General features: G+C 45.6%; 1 protein-coding gene across 9 annotated transcripts in view; it reads left to right on the forward strand.

Annotated features, from left to right (window-relative positions):
- The window catches only part of SCUBE2 (signal peptide, CUB domain and EGF like domain containing 2), a 74042-nt gene that overhangs the window by 34770 nt on the left and 23887 nt on the right, over positions 1–15385 (forward strand). The window contains exons 10-16 of one of the 9 annotated variants that reach the window (XM_033207626.1): positions 231–347; positions 2335–2457; positions 2858–2995; positions 3262–3348; positions 5324–5428; positions 7941–8096; positions 8473–8679. In XM_033207626.1, the coding sequence (XP_033063517.1) occupies positions 231–347; positions 2335–2457; positions 2858–2995; positions 3262–3348; positions 5324–5428; positions 7941–8096; positions 8473–8679 (933 nt within the window). The remainder of the gene's footprint in view (positions 1–230; positions 348–2334; positions 2458–2857; positions 2996–3261; positions 3349–5323; positions 5429–7940; positions 8097–8472; positions 8680–15385) is intronic. The other 8 variants (XM_033207627.1, XM_033207630.1, XM_033207628.1 and 5 more) reach the window with 8 other exon arrangements.

The following is a 15385-nucleotide window of genomic DNA, read 5'->3' on the forward strand; positions in this document are numbered from 1 at the left end:
GCAGTTTGCAACAGAATGTGGAAATGAGGGCTGCAGCAGTGAGTATACTTCTTGTGGGCTGCTCCACACTTTCTTTAACACAAGTGAGTGAGGAGAATGGATAGCTAATGTTTTTTACCCTGTGTGTACTGTTTTTGGTGTTGGTCAGCAATTTGGTGTTTATCATAAACCTATTCTTCACTCATCCCTCAGCGTGGGTTTCAGCTCTCCTCTCCCTTTGACCATTACAGATATGGATGAGTGCTCTTTGGATAGGACCTGTGACCACAGCTGCATCAACCACCCTGGCACATTTGCTTGTGCTTGCAACCGAGGGTACACCCTGTATGGCTTCACCCACTGTGGAGGTGAGCAGACTGCCCCTGTTGAGTTGGGAGGGGAATGAGGCTGGGCCTGGAGGGGAGCAGGGCCTACCCCTGAGGTTTGCTTTCCTACATTGGGGTATGAAAGGTACATTCCAGTCCGTGAGCAATAGTGGTGAGTCCATCAACTTGAGAGAAGGATCCGCTAAAGGAAATCTCCCCACATGTATCCCTTTAACACCCTGAGTGTGAAATAGAGCAGAGAGAAGTAGTGAGCTCTTCCAGCTGTGAATTCTCTATTGACTTGATGGACTTGCGGTTGTATTCAGAGAGTGGAAGAGTATCTCAGGAGCTGATACTCTATCTGTTGGAACATCCCAGCAGATAGTAAACTCACAGTCCTCAGACTGTGGGCACCCACCAACTCCACAGCCCTGCTGTGCATAGGAACTGGCTGCAAAGCCTTGGTTTGAGTTCTACAACTAGGTCTTTGAGCTGGAAGCAGAACTATGAAGTTTCTCTCTCCACTCTGTGCCCATTTTGCAACATGTTCTCATGTCTCATAACCTCATGGTCAAGCAGACTATGCCATAAACTGGATTTGGTACCAACTGACTCCCACTCCACTCCCCCAGTCATCAGATTCACCCAGCAATCTTTGAGAATACAGGTTCAGATTCCAATTCAGAATGACTAGGGCTTCCAAGGTCATCTTCCTGAGGATCTATAGGATTTGGGAACCACTGGCTTAAATACTTCCTGCCCAGTCCTCGTGTCTTGTGCTTTAGAAGAATGGATACACTGGGCGTGGTGGCTCACAGCTGTAATCCCAGCACTTTGGGAGGCCAAGGCGGGCAGATCACCTGAGGTCGGCAATTCGAGACCAGCCTAACCAACATGGAGAAACCCTGTCTCTACTAAAAATACAAGATTAGCCGGGCCTGGTGGCGCATGCCTGTAATCCCAGCTACTTGGGAGCTGAGGCAGGAAAATCACCTGAACCCGGGAGATGGAGGTTGCAGTGAGCTGAGATTGTGCCATTGTACTCCAGCCTGGGCAATAAGAGTGAAACTCCATCTGAAAAAAAATTACATATATATCTATATATATACATATACACACACTAGTGATTTGCTAGTGACAGTTATCTCCCTTCTCCCTTTCAACACATCCTTGGCATGGCCAAAAACATACTCTTCCCAGTCCATCAGGAAACCTCGAGGAAATGTACCCTGAGTATGGATGTATGTCTGGGTTTAGGTGGAGCCACCTTTTGACCTGGACTCAGTCTTAGGTTGACGAGAATTAGTGTAGTCACTTCTCTTTCACTGTGCCTCAACTGTGTAAATGGTTAAACAGGGAGTCCCAGTTCTGTCTGCCTCCCTTGCTAGGCAGCTCAGGACGACGGTAGAGTTTTAAAGTAGAAGTCTGTGCAGTGTCTGAATTTGGACACCGGGTGTTGCTAAGGGAGGAATGGATTGGAAAAGAATGCAGCTTGAGGCCAGGCATGGTGGCTCACACCTGTAATCCCAGCACTTTGGGAGGCCAAGGCAGGTGGATCACCTGAGGCCAAGAGTTCAAGACCAGCCTGGCCAAGATGGTGAAACCCCATCTCTACTAAAAATGCAAAAATTAGCCAGGTGTGGGGGCACATGCCCGTAATCCCAGCTACTTGGGAGGCTGAGGCAGGAGAATTGTTTGAACATGGGAGGCGGAGGTTGCAGTGAGCTGAGATTATACCACTGCACTCCAGCCTGAGTGACGAGCAAAACTCCACCTCAAAAAAAAAAAAAAAAAAAAAAAATAGAGCTTGAGAAGGCCCTATTGAGCCTCATGCCAGGAAATTCGCTGGGTGGGGAGTGGGGTGTGTAGTCAGCTGGTGCCAAGCGCTCGTGCTAAAGGCATTCAGCATCTTCCTTTGGTTAGTGAGTTTCAAACTTGTGACTCTCCTGCTGCTCCTTCCTCAAGGGAGGGACCATATCAGCCCATTCAGTGACAGGTTGCTGTGACAAGAGAGTATTTTGTTCCGCAGACACCAATGAGTGCAGCGTCAACAACGGAGGCTGTCAGCAGGTCTGTGTGAACACAGTGGGCAGCTACGAATGCCAGTGCCATCCTGGGTACAAGCTCCACTGGAATAAAAAAGACTGTGTGGGTAAGGGGAACCGAGGCACAGACTCAGACAGCGGGCTGGCCACTGACCCAGAGGCAGTGCAGCTCTGCACGCTCCCATGTCCCACCCAACCCTCCCTCCACTGACTTCCCCACCAGCTGCAGCAGCCGTTCTTTAAATAGTTCAAACACAGGAGATACTTTGCAGGATCTTTAGTGTTTCCTTCTGTGCTTCTGTGTAGGTTGGAACTCACTTCTGTTTTCCTGGTTGCTTTTCTGCATGAAGAAATGGCATCTCAGGGGCTCCTTTCCCTCGGTGGGAATAAGGCCTAGCATCTATGTTCTATGCCGGGCATCAGCTCTACCTTCTTTTCTTGGGGACTTTGGTGCATGGGACTCAACCATCCTTGTCACACTTAGAAATGTCCTTCTCTTTCTGTAAGTGTCTGTTTTGTCCTGTCTAGAAGTGAAGGGGCTCCTGCCCACAAGTGTGTCACCCCGTGTGTCCCTGCACTGTGGTAAGAGTGGTGGAGGAGACGGGTGCTTCCTCAGATGTCATTCTGGCATTCACCTCTCTTCAGGTGAGTGGGGCCCATTTCCCGGGGCAGGTCCTCACGCCAGGGCCAGGCCTCTCTGGCCTCCAGGTGTTAGATTCCCTCAGAGGGCTTCCAGGTCCTCCACCAGATGCCCCAGCCACCACGCTTTGAGAGGTCCACGCTTCGAGACCCCATATGCTGGGTGTTTTTCTAGTGGCCCATGTGGAGTGGGGTGGGGGGAGAGTTTAGCTGCTACCAGGATAGCCTGTGACCTTGCTTATGCATTTGACAATTCACATTCTGTCTGTCAGGACTGCAAGGGGCCTACTCTGTCACCTGTGGCTCTTCCTCTCCTCTCAGGAGCAAACAACAAAAATCAAATGACTCTGCTTTTGGGGGTAATTACCAAATCTTACCAAATCTGCATGTTCTCTCTGGGGGCTCACCATGTTCAAGGGGCTTCATTCATGGGGTGCTGTTCTTGGACGCTGGCTTTTTTTAATCTTGATTTCCTTGATGCTGTGAGCATGTTTCAGAGTGTTGTTGCCTGCAGTCCTGGTGCCTGGAATGTGACTCTCCCATGTAACAGATACTTACTGCGTGGCCACTGTTTGTTAGGAGGCTGTGGTCAGCCCTGGTGGGTCACCATCCTGGGCAGAGGCCCACAGAACTCCAGGACCAGTGGGCTGTACTCCAGAGCACCTCAAAGGCTAAGGGAATGTGCCTGGGGCTCATGGCATGGATAGAAATAGGCAAAGCAGGGGCAGCAGGAATTCTGTGCCAAGAAAGGGGCCCAAACCCTTTCCTGTTTGTCAAAAGATGAAGAGTGAAATCCAAGGTTTTTGGGAGCCTGTGTCCTCCTGGATACAGACGCCTTTGTCATTATGTCATCAGAACACCTGAATGAGGTTCATGTTACATCCTGATGTCCATATTACATATATGAGCAAAGCTGGAGACTCAAAGCAAGACAGTACAGCTCTCATGCATTGATTGAGCAGTTCAAATATGCCAGTCACCACAGTACACGTATTAACTGACTTAAGCCATACTGCAACCCTCTGGGGAATACTATTATTCTCATTAACCAGATGAAGAAACTGAGGCTCCGAGAGGTGAAATAACTTACTCAAAGTGGTTTAGATAAGAAATAGGGGAGCTGGGATTTGAACCCAGGCAGTTTGGTGCAGAGTCTCAAGCACTGCCCTTCACTGCCCCTTTCAATGCACGTTTGGACTCGGCCAGGGCAGACATCATGGTCTGTTTCACCAAATCCCTCAGCGACAGTTCCTTGGTGATTTGGTCCACCCCAAGGGTGGGCAAGCAAATAGCTAATAGCTATTCAGTTATTACTATGTACCAAGCAGGGAGCTAAACATTTTCCTTTTTTAAATGCATTATCTCATTTTATCCTTACAACAGCCTGGTAATATAGGTACTATAATTATGTCTATTTTACAGATGAGGACACTGAAGCTTAGGGAGGTTAAGCAACTTGCTCAAGTTCTCACCACAACTTAAAAGAACTAGGGTATTGACTCCAGAAGCTACCGTGTGGTTAAGACTGACCGACCCTGGGAGGAGAACAGAATTTTGCACATCAGGCCCTCAAAGTGGGACCCTCACTCCCTCTCAGACCTCACAGCCTAGCCAGGTTTAGTGAGTGCCATCTGTGTCTGGAACGACAGCTGCCTCAGCCCTGTCCTCCCACGACAGGCTTGTTTAGGAAGATCTGCCCTTCACCATTTTGCCAAACGGGCTTATCTAGATTTGAACTGGGGGATTCTGGCCTTCTTTCTCAGGAAGGCACAAAAATGACTTCATGTTTTATTTCACCATGGAGGCTATTTTTGACCCTCAGTTTGAGAGAGAGAGAGAGAGAGAGAGAGAGAGAGAGAGAGAATTATATATATTTTTTGAAATGGAGTCTCATTCACTCTGTTGCCTAGGCTGGACTGCAGTGGTGCAATCTCAGCTCACTGCAACCTCCGCCTCCCGGATTCAAGCAATTCTCCTGCCTCAGCCTCCCAAGTAGCTGGGATTACAGGCATGTGCCACCACGCCCGGCTAATTTTTGTATTTTTAGTAGCGATGGGGTTTCACCATGTTGGCCAGGATGGCCTCTGTTATATTTGAACACTGGATTTGTCTCTCATATGAAGGGGTAACTAATTTTTAGGAGGCTCCTGGTGGCCCCAGTCCAGGGCAGTGGGCACTCCATGATCCAAGCCACTCTTGGCCTCAGGGTAGGAGAGGGGCTCAGAGTGTGCTGTGTGTGGTGGGAGCCGCCAATGGACAGCTTGCTGCTTCCCATCTGGTGTCTCCATTCCTTTGCCTCTGAAGGTAACATCTCTCACTTGTTTCTTTCTGAAGATGTCGACACCATCAGGACAAGTGTAACCTTTAAGCTAAATGAAGGCAAGTGTAGTTTGAAAAAGGCTGAGCTGTTTCCTGAGGGTCTGCGACCAGCACTACCAGGTATGGAATCAGATGGTTGGTGTAGGGAGCTTGCCTGCATGTGGGAAGGGGCCTGCAGCCAACCAAACTGGAGGTCTATGGGGGCCAGGGGCTGTCCAGCTGATCCAAGCACACTGCAGATGGGATTGAACCATCCAGAACCTGCAGGGACTCATCCCAAGAGGAAGAAGAGCATAACTTAACACGCTTGTGTAGTTCTGGGGTCACACTTCGGGGCTTCCTTTGCATGGTATAGTTGGTGAGGCTCTGGGGAAACCCACAAGTTCATAGAAGTCAATAAGGGCTTCAGGTGAATTAGCAATTTGTGATCATATTGGGTTAAATTTTCCAGATCTCAGATTTTGCTTGAAATATAAGCCAAATAAATGAAAAAAAGTTTGGCTCAGAAAGGATAACTTTGATGAACAAAGATCTAATATCCAGCTTTCCTGCTGGGTCTAGTTTTTGGAAGCAGTGACCCCATTGGCTTCAGCAAAGCAAATACCATCCAAGTAGAACTGGCCTTTTTGAAAAGAACAGAATCTAACATTCCTTTTTCTTTCCCGGCACACATTTCCAGTATTATTTTATAGAATACTTTTAGAGATTAAAAATAAAAAGGATCAGGATTCATGTATTAGGGAGGCTTCTTTTCCCAATCTACTCTCAAATCACACAGACAAATAAACCTAAAGCTCACTCTAGTCCTCTAGTCACTTTTGCCTGCCTATTTTAAGTAAGTAATTTAAAGTAACTTGGTACCTCCATTAGATGGAATATTATGCAGCTATTAATTCTATGTTTTCAAAGAATGTTTAACAACACAGGAAAATGGTCTTGTTATAATGCTGAGATGCAAAGCAGGAGAGAAACATTCTGTATATCTAATACAATCCAAACTGTGTAAGAAAAAGTGTAGTAGAAGAAACAGAAAGACAACTCATGATATCATTTAGTAGTGGTTACATCTGGGTGGGAGGATGATGGGTAATTTTAATTTTTTTTCTGCATTTTCCAAATTAACCATAGTGAGCATTTATACTTTTAAATCTCAGGAGTGGAGGGAGGGAGCATTGTTTAAAAATAGATTTGAACCAGTCGTGGTGCCTCATACCTGTAATCTCAGCACTTTGGGAGGCCAAGGCAGGCAGATTGCTTGAGCTCAGGGGTTCGGGACCAGCCTGGGCAACATGGCAAAACCCCATCTCTATGAAAACTACAAAAAGATTAGCCAGGCCTAGTGTTCATGCCTGTAGTCCCAGCTACTCAGGAGGCCAAGGCGGGCGGATCACTTGAGCCCAGGAATTGGAGGCTGCAGTGAGCTGTGTTGACACCACTGTACTCCAGCCTGGGCGACAGAGCAAGACCCTATCTCAGTAAAATGAAATAAAATAAATAAACTGATAAAAATAGACTTGGCCTGTAGTTTACTTAATGAGATTGTACTAGTGTTAATGTCTTAGCTTTGATAAATGTATGATGTTAACGTTAGGGGAGACTGAGTGAAGGTTATGTGAGAACTCTATACTATCTTAGCAACTTTTCCAGAAATCTACTTATTTCAAAATGGAAAGTTAAAAAAATACATATGGAACATTGAAAGGGAAAAAGATTTAAAATGAGAATCTGTTCAGTTTAAGATTTGAAGTTACCCTTTGGAAAAGGTAAGATAAATCTTTAGGGGAAAAATATAGAGAAGAAATAAATTTGTCTCCTTCCTGTGGCCCCTGTTGACCTATGGCTTGAATGTCCTTGTAATGTTAAAGAAGAATCTGATAGAGGTAATACTTCATTTCAATAAAGATTCTGAAATAGAGACAAATTCATGGAGTGGTTGATATGTGGACCTGCTCTTTGGTGAGGGTTAACAGAGTCACTGGAAACCATGGTGAGAGGGGAGACAGTCAAGTCAGGAAGAAGGATGTGCAAAGCCCTGTCTTATGCAATACTTCCACTCTTATCCTAGATGCCTTCATGATATTGTTTGGTTCTGTTGATGCTTTGTGCCATTTATTGCTCCTGGTTATTTAAAAATGAGACATCACTGCTGACGGGCGTTCCAGCTTTCCCTTCGGGTTAGAATGACTTCCAAGGTCAGTTTGCCTGAAAGCAGTAGTTGGTTCACTCTTGTGCTCATTCCTTATTTGAAGCCTCAGCCCCTGCTCGGCACATCCAGCTTTATGCAAACCAACTGTGAGAAGTAAGCACACGCTAGCAAACCGTCAGTAAAGAATGCAAGACAGCCCCCGGTTCTTGTGTCCCACATATGTGGCTAGTTGGGAACATCTAGCATTTATTCATGAAAAGAATTTTCAAGAGCTAAATTGTAAAGTTATATAGGAGGCAATACTAGGTCTTCAAAATTAAAATGTCATTGTGCTCCAAGTTGAGGGCTTGCAGTGTCTTGGCATCTGGAGATAATCACTTAGTCCCATGAGAGTTGTTTTAATGAAATGTTTACTGAGCTCTAGCAAATGTTCAGCTGAGTGCTTTGCCAGGATTTGGCTTCCGATAATTTTGTTTCTTCATACAGAGAAGCACAGCTCAGTAAAAGAGAGCTTCCGCTACGTAAACCTTACATGCAGCTCTGGCAAGCAAGTCCCAGGAGCCCCTGGCCGACCAAGCGCCTCTAAGGAAATGTTTATCACTGCTGAGTTTGAGCTTGAAACTAACCAAAAGGAGGTGACAGGTTGGTTTGAAAACAGTCTACATTGCCAGGCTTCTCACGGCTTGCTCCTTATTTCTTTGCCTTTCACTTCTTATCATTCTTGGGGGAAAATAATGCAAACACTGAAGTATCTCCTGTTTTTTTCACCCTGAAACTAAACTGAATTGATTTGGAACCTGATGATTTTCTCTGCTTCATAAAAACCCAAAACTACCATTTTGATCCACAAATTTCCATTTGAATCCAATGCTGCCCAGCCTGCTAGGTGCCCCCTCCAGGTTTCTCCCCATTCAGTCCATAGGGAGCTCGGGTGTTGGTAGGGCCTGCGGTTGATCTGGCCATTGTCACACGCTGCAGCCTGACCTCTCCCGCACTGCTGTCCCTCTTGTTTCTGTAGCTTCTTGTGACCTGAGCTGCATTGTAAAGCGAATCGAGAAGCGGCTCCGGAAAGCCATCCGCACGCTCAGAAAGGCTGTCCACAGGGAGCAGTTTCACCTCCAGCTCTCGGGCATGAACCTCGACGTGGCTAAAAAGCCTCCCAGAACATCTGAACGCCAGGCAGAGTCCTGTGGAGTGGGCCAGGGTCATGTAGAAAACCAATGTGGTGAGTGGCCTGGGACATTCTTGCTAACAGAACAGCCTTGGGCTCCATAAACACTCAGGGTAACCAAAAGCAAGTCTGGCCCATCCTCCCTTCTCAGGGCTCTCTTTAGAGAACACTCCGGGCAGCCCTCTGTTTCCTAGTAACTGTCGCGTTTGTGTCTGTCGTCCCTGCTAGGCCCAGAGCTCCCTGGAGTGAGACTGATCTCATTCACCTCTCTGTCCTCAGCGCCTGGCATAGTATCTGGCTTGTGGTGGGCACTAAAATGTTTGTTGCCTTGAGGAACAGGAAAGAAGTGGCAAGGTTGATGAGAAGAGGGGTGTTGCCCTTTACAGGTCTGAGGGACGGCAGCCTTCCCTGGCTGGGGCAGAACTGCAGGGGTAAGGCACCCTCGAGCCTTCTCCACACTCTGTCATCACAGCTACTCTTATGGTCTTCCTCTGGCTTGGCCAACTATGGCAATGAATAAGCTCCTGTCCGTAGTTCTGTGCACAGGCAAAGCTAGGGGGCTGCTTGGCTGCCCTACGAGACCCCAGAGCCTCAGCCCAGGGCTCCTAATAGTGTCAGTTCCATTGTATGGGTTGTGTTGGTGGTGGTATTTCTGAATTAAATTTGAGACCTGGCACCTGAGCAGCATCAGTTCTGTCTCTCTGATAAAGCTAGCAAGAGGGTCCAGGACACGAGGTTCTACAATGGTCAGTTTAGAAATTTGTCACAAGGGACTCTTCTGGGCAATTATGGGAGATTTTATCTGAAAAGTCTTAGATGGGAAAAATTGGGTCTCACTTTACAGTAAAAATGATAATGATGTATTCAGTTCTTATCTGTCATAAGCGTAACAGTAAGTCTCATGTCTGCATTATCTCAATTAATCCTAACAGTAACCTTCCCAGGTAGGTATTACTAACTGCATTTAACAGCTGAAGCTTAGAGGGCTAAGTTCTCTTGCTCAAGATCACACTGATGTTCTGATTCCAAAGCCTGTGCTCTGGTCCCAAGCCAGGTGAATTTCAGTAACTAGATTTCTCCAGGATAAACTGATGTCCTTTTCCAAAGTATCAGTAGAATCATGAGGCCTGGCCGGGCGCGGTGGCTCAAGCCTGTAATCCCAGCACTTTGGGAGGCCGAGACGGGCGGATCACGAGGTCAGGAGATCGAGACCATCCTGGCTAACACGGTGAAACCCCGTCTCTACTAAAAAAAATACAAAAAACTAGCCGGGCGTGGTGGCGGGCGCCTGTAGTCCCAGCTACTCTGGAGGCTGAGGCAGGAGAATGGCGTGAACCCGGGAGGCGGAGCTTGCAGTGAGCTGAGATCCGGCCACTGCACTCCAGCCCGGGCGGCAGAGCGAGACTGCGTCTCAAAAAAAAAAAAAAAAAAGAATCATGAGGCCTAAGCAATAAAGCTTAGCTAAGGAGTAAGAATGTGTGTTTCTAAATAAGCCAAGCTGAATCCAGGGGCACTTGGTCCAGAGAATTGTCAGCCTTAGCCCCACAGCTCAAATTTGTTGCTTTGCGAAAACTTAGTGAAAATCAAGTGCAAAATCAAGTGGAACTGTCTGCAAGGGTCTGGTTTCCAGATAGTCTTGACTTTCATTCTAGCTGATTCTCTTAAAAAGAAACAAAGAGGGGAAAAAAAGTAAAAACAGTCCAGCTGGTTGATCTGTTCCCATTTAAAATTCTAAGAGTTCCAGTTTCCATACTAAAATAGTGGTGAGAGTTGGCTATGGCTGCCCTGCTTTCCAGGATGAGTTGCAGAAACTGTCAGGGCCCTCCTGGCCTCTCAGGGTTCCACTGCACCCCTCCCCCGTCTGCTATGCTGTTGGGGTGAGGTCTCGCAGACTGGCCAAGGAGTCTTTGTGACCAGTTAAGAAGTCAAGAAAACCTATGTCAAGGGCTGCATGGACTGGCTCCCAGTGAGGGTATCACTAATACTACCATGGGTATGTTCCTGGGGAGTAAAGGCCCAAGGATAAGGAGCAGGAGTTACTTAACAGGGGCTTCATGACCACAACAGCCTACGAAAGATACTCGGGGCTGGGCGCGGTGGCTCACACCTGTAATCCCAGCACTTTGGGAGGCCAAGGTGGGCAGATCACGAGGTCAGGAGATTGAGACCATCCTGGCCAACATGGTGAAACCCCACCTCTACTAAAAAATGCAAAAAATTAGCGGGGCATGGTGGCGCGTGCCTATATTCCCAGCTACTTGGGAGGCTGAGGCAGGAGAATCCCTTGAACCAGGGAGTTGGAGGTTGCAGTGAGCCGAGATCGCGCCACTGCACTCCAGCCTGGGCGACAGAGTGAGACTCCGTTTCAAAAAAAAAAAAAAAGAAATGATTTTTAGTATCTGCAGAAAAAAGCTCCAAAAAAAATGGAGTCACTTCCATCTCTCCTTCCAGGAGAGATGTTTATTTTTTAAAAATATGTTATGTTTATCTTTTTAAATATTTTAAATTTAGTTTTCAATTACGAAAGTAGTGCATGTTTCAAATGGCACAGAAATGTATACAGTAAAGATAAAAGTTTTCTCACCTGGCGCGGTGGCTCACGCCTGTAATCCCAGCGCTTTGGGAGGCCGAGACGGGTGGATCACGAGGTCAGGAGATCAAGACCATCCTGGCTAACACGGTGAAACCCCGTCTCTACTAAAAAAATCCAAAAAGCTAGCCGGGCATGGTGGCAGGCACCTGTAGTCCCAGCTACTCAGGAGGCTGAGGCAGGAGAATGGCGTGAACCCAGGAGGCGGAGCTTGCAGTGAGCTGAGATCACGCCACTGCACTGCAGCCTGGACGACAGAGCGAGACTCCATCTCAAAAAAAAAAAAAAAATTTCTCCACAGCTCCCTAATCCAACTCCCCAGCAGTAATCCCTGTTATAGTTTGCTGTGTTATTTTTCCATAACTGTTTTTATGCACATATAAAAAGGACATTTTATATATTCATTCAATAAATATTTATTGAGCACCAACTGTGTGCCAGGTACCATTCTAGATACCAGGAATCCAGCAATAAAGAAACAAGCAAACATCTCAGCCCTCACAGAGTTTACAATTTTAGAGGAAGAAGGTAGACAACCAACCAATAAACAAGGAAAGATACTACTATCATGTAGCAGAGGGCGATAGGGATATGGAAAGCAGGCTTGCAGGGAAGTGGAATGGAAAGTGCCAGGCCGAGGTGAGGGGTGAGAGATGAGGAGCCTACTCCCCCAAACTGCAGACTGTGGTCAGAGAAGGCCTCATTGCAAAGTGTCATTTGGGCAGAGACCCAAAGGACAGTAAGAAGCAAGCTATGGAGATATCTGGGGCAAGAGAGTTTCAGGCAAACGGAACAACAAATAGGAAAACCCCAAGGTACTGGAAGGAAGGCCAGAAGGATGAGAGCTGAGACAGTCAGGGAGGGACAGCAAGGGCAGAGCAGTAGCAGAGGGAACTCAAAACCAGGGAGGACCCTGATCCCGAATCTGATGAGAAAGGAAGCCAGTGGCGGGCTTTGAGCAGAGGAGTAACTGACGTGTTTTCAAAAGATAAGTTTGGCTACTGTGTTGAAAATTGACTATAGGTTTACGTATGAATAAACATATATATATATTATATATATTATATATATATACACATATTAAATAGGCTGGGTGCAGTGGCTCACATCTGTAATCCCAGCACTTTGGGAGGCCGAAGTGGGAGGATCACTTTAGGCCAGGAGTTCAATATTAGTTTGGGCAACATAGTGAGACTCTGTCTCTGTCTCACTATGTTGGTTGGTGGCACCTGTAGACCCAGCTACTCAGGAGTCTAAGGCGGGAGGATCATCTGAGCCCAGGAGTTTGAGGCTGCAGTGAGCTATGATTGTGTCACTGCACTGCAGCCTAGGTGGCAAACCAAGAGCCTATCTTAACAAAATAAAAAACAAATATCAATACAATTTGAATAGTGCTATGTGTTGTTTTTAACTGTAGTGTAGATCAAGAACATCTCTCTAACATGATAGAAGAGCAACCTCATTTCTTTTACAGCTTCCCAGGCTGTATTTGTTTGAAGACACCAGTACTGATTAGCCCTACCCCTATTGGTGAACATAGAAGTTATTGCTAATTTTTCTATTGCGAATAGTGCTCAGTGAATATCATTCTTTGTACACATGGCCAATATTTCTGAAGGATAGACTTGTCAAAGTACAATGGCCAACTCAAAGAACTTCTATATTTAAAACTTTAATAGATACTGCCAAATTACTTTCCCAAAAGATCATACCAATGCATGTTGCTTCCAACATTGGAGTGTTTATAGCCCTACATCTTTGCTAACATGGATTATTTATCATTGATCCTTTTCATTTTTGCAAATCTGATAAGCAGAAAAAGAATCATCATTTTAACTTGGTTTTCTTTATTAGTAAGACTAAGCACGCTGTCTTATGCCTGTGGTCATTTGGATTCCTTCTTCTGAGAACATCTATATTCTTTGCCTATTTTTACGTTGAACTGTTTATCCTTTGAATATCATTAAAAAATAAATTTTAAAGTCCCAACTTACACCAGAGAAAATAATCACTTCTGACCAATTGTATATTTTCTTTCTTATTGTTATTTTATATAGTAAAGTCTCATTAATTTGGCATTTGGGGACTTTGGGGACAGCCTGCTCTCCAAATGACCTTTGTACCATCTGTGATCAATTTTAGCAAGATGGCAAAAAAATGATTATAGTCTCCAAGGAACAAATTTCTTAAGCTCTACAGTACTTCATAAAGTTCTTCATGTCTAAAGAAAATTAACTATATGACATGAACGTCTAGCTATTGTACTTTCATAATACCAGCTAAAAGATACATTATTTAAGAAATACAATGGATAATATATATGTGTGTATGCATGTGTGTGTGTATATATATATATATGTATGTATGTGTGTGTGTATGTATATATACTGTATTTGGTTGTTTTTAAAACTTGCTGCGATTTTTAGAAGAAACAATCCAGACAACTGGCAAACTGGGGTGCCTGGGTTCTTGAGAGACTAGGAACATTTAATTCCGTTTGTAACAGCTTACTGCTGTTCCTCTGCAGCAACTGAGAAAAATTAATTCAACTAGTATTAATCGAGTACCATTCTGTCTACTCTGTGTGCTTGGGATGAAGCAATTAAGAACATAATAATCAAAGAGCCTATTCTCATGAAGTTCACACTGTAACAGAGGAAAACAGAAATTAAAAAGTAAAGCGATCATTTCAAAAGCTTAAGTGCTATGACGAGAATAAAACAGAGAGGATTGGAGGGAGGATTACTCTCCATAGGGTAGCCAGGGAAGGCTCTCGGAGCAAGTGACTAGGAGCAAGTGGTCAAGCACTAAGGCCTAAGTGAGGGGGAGCAGCTGGCGTGCAACATGCTGATGGTGGGGCCTGGGGGGTGTGGGGGAGCTCCATGATGGGGGAGGATCAGCAAATCCAAAGGGCCTAAGGCAGGAAGGAGCTGGGCATTTTCTTCTTCTTTAAGATTATTATTATTATATTTTTTAGAGACGGGGTCTTGCTATGTTGCTCAGGCTGGTCTTGAACTTCTGGGTTCAAGTGATCCTCCCACCTCAGCCTTCGAGTAGCTGGGATCACAGGCGTGAGCCTCTGTGCGTGGCTCAGATATTCTATTCTGAATTCTTTCAAAATTGAGAAATGATTTGGAAATGATCAGGCAGAGATTTCCTTTCTTGTTTAAACTGAGGAAAATATAAAATCTGTATTAGCACTATAGACCAGTATTTGACCAATATTTAACACACAGACTGAATAGGAAATTCTTTTAATTAAAAAAGTTTTAAAAACATGATTGAGTAAAATGTTGACATGCATTGAACACTGACACTGTGTTCAGCCCTGTGTTAAGTACTTTACCTATATTATCTCATTTAATCCTCATCCCAAGTCTGTATTAACTCATCCCTTTTTACACATAAAGAAACTTGAGACACAGGATGACAAGCATTTTCCACAACGTCACCCAGCAAGTAAGTGTTGCAGAGGCAGGATTGAAATCCAGATCTGATTTGAGTCTATTCTTTCTTCCTTTTTTCTGGAGACAGTCTTGCTCTTATCACCCAGGCTGGATTCAGTGGCACAATCTCAGCTCACTGCAACCTCTGCCTCCCAGGTTCAAGCGATTCTCCTGCCTCAGCCTCCTGAGTAGCTGGGATTACAGGTGCCTGCCACCACACCTGGCTAATTTTTGTATTTTTAGTAGAAACGGGTTTCACCATGTTGTCCAGGCTGATCTCAAACTCCTGACCTCAAGTGATCCACCTGCTTCAGCCTCCAAAAGTACTGGGATTACAGGTGTGAGCTACTGGACCTGGCCACGAGTCTATATTCTTCTGAATTTGAATGTCCTCACCTCTCCTGGGTTCAGCCTGTGCCCTGGGATCATCTTACTCATGCTTTACTCATATGCATAGCCCTCCATGTACCAACTCTGTGGGGAGTGCTGAGGAGGCCTAGGTAAGTAAGATACCATCCATTGGGTCACACTTAACCCTCCAGGGAAGGGTCAGAAATGCCTTCCCCAAAAAGAGAAAGCCTACGTAGAGTTTTGAAGGATGCATAGATGATGGCTAAGTGGGGAGGAGTATTCAGCCCAAGGAACAGCCTTGGGAAATGAGGAAGAGCAAGGTACGCACAGGCGATTATGGACATGTCAGTGTCACTAAACCTGGAGTACCAGG

This window comes from Trachypithecus francoisi, unplaced genomic scaffold (assembly GCF_009764315.1).
Source record: "Trachypithecus francoisi isolate TF-2019V2 unplaced genomic scaffold, Tfra_2.0 Lachesis_group8, whole genome shotgun sequence".
Lineage (NCBI taxonomy): Eukaryota > Metazoa > Chordata > Mammalia > Primates > Cercopithecidae > Trachypithecus > Trachypithecus francoisi.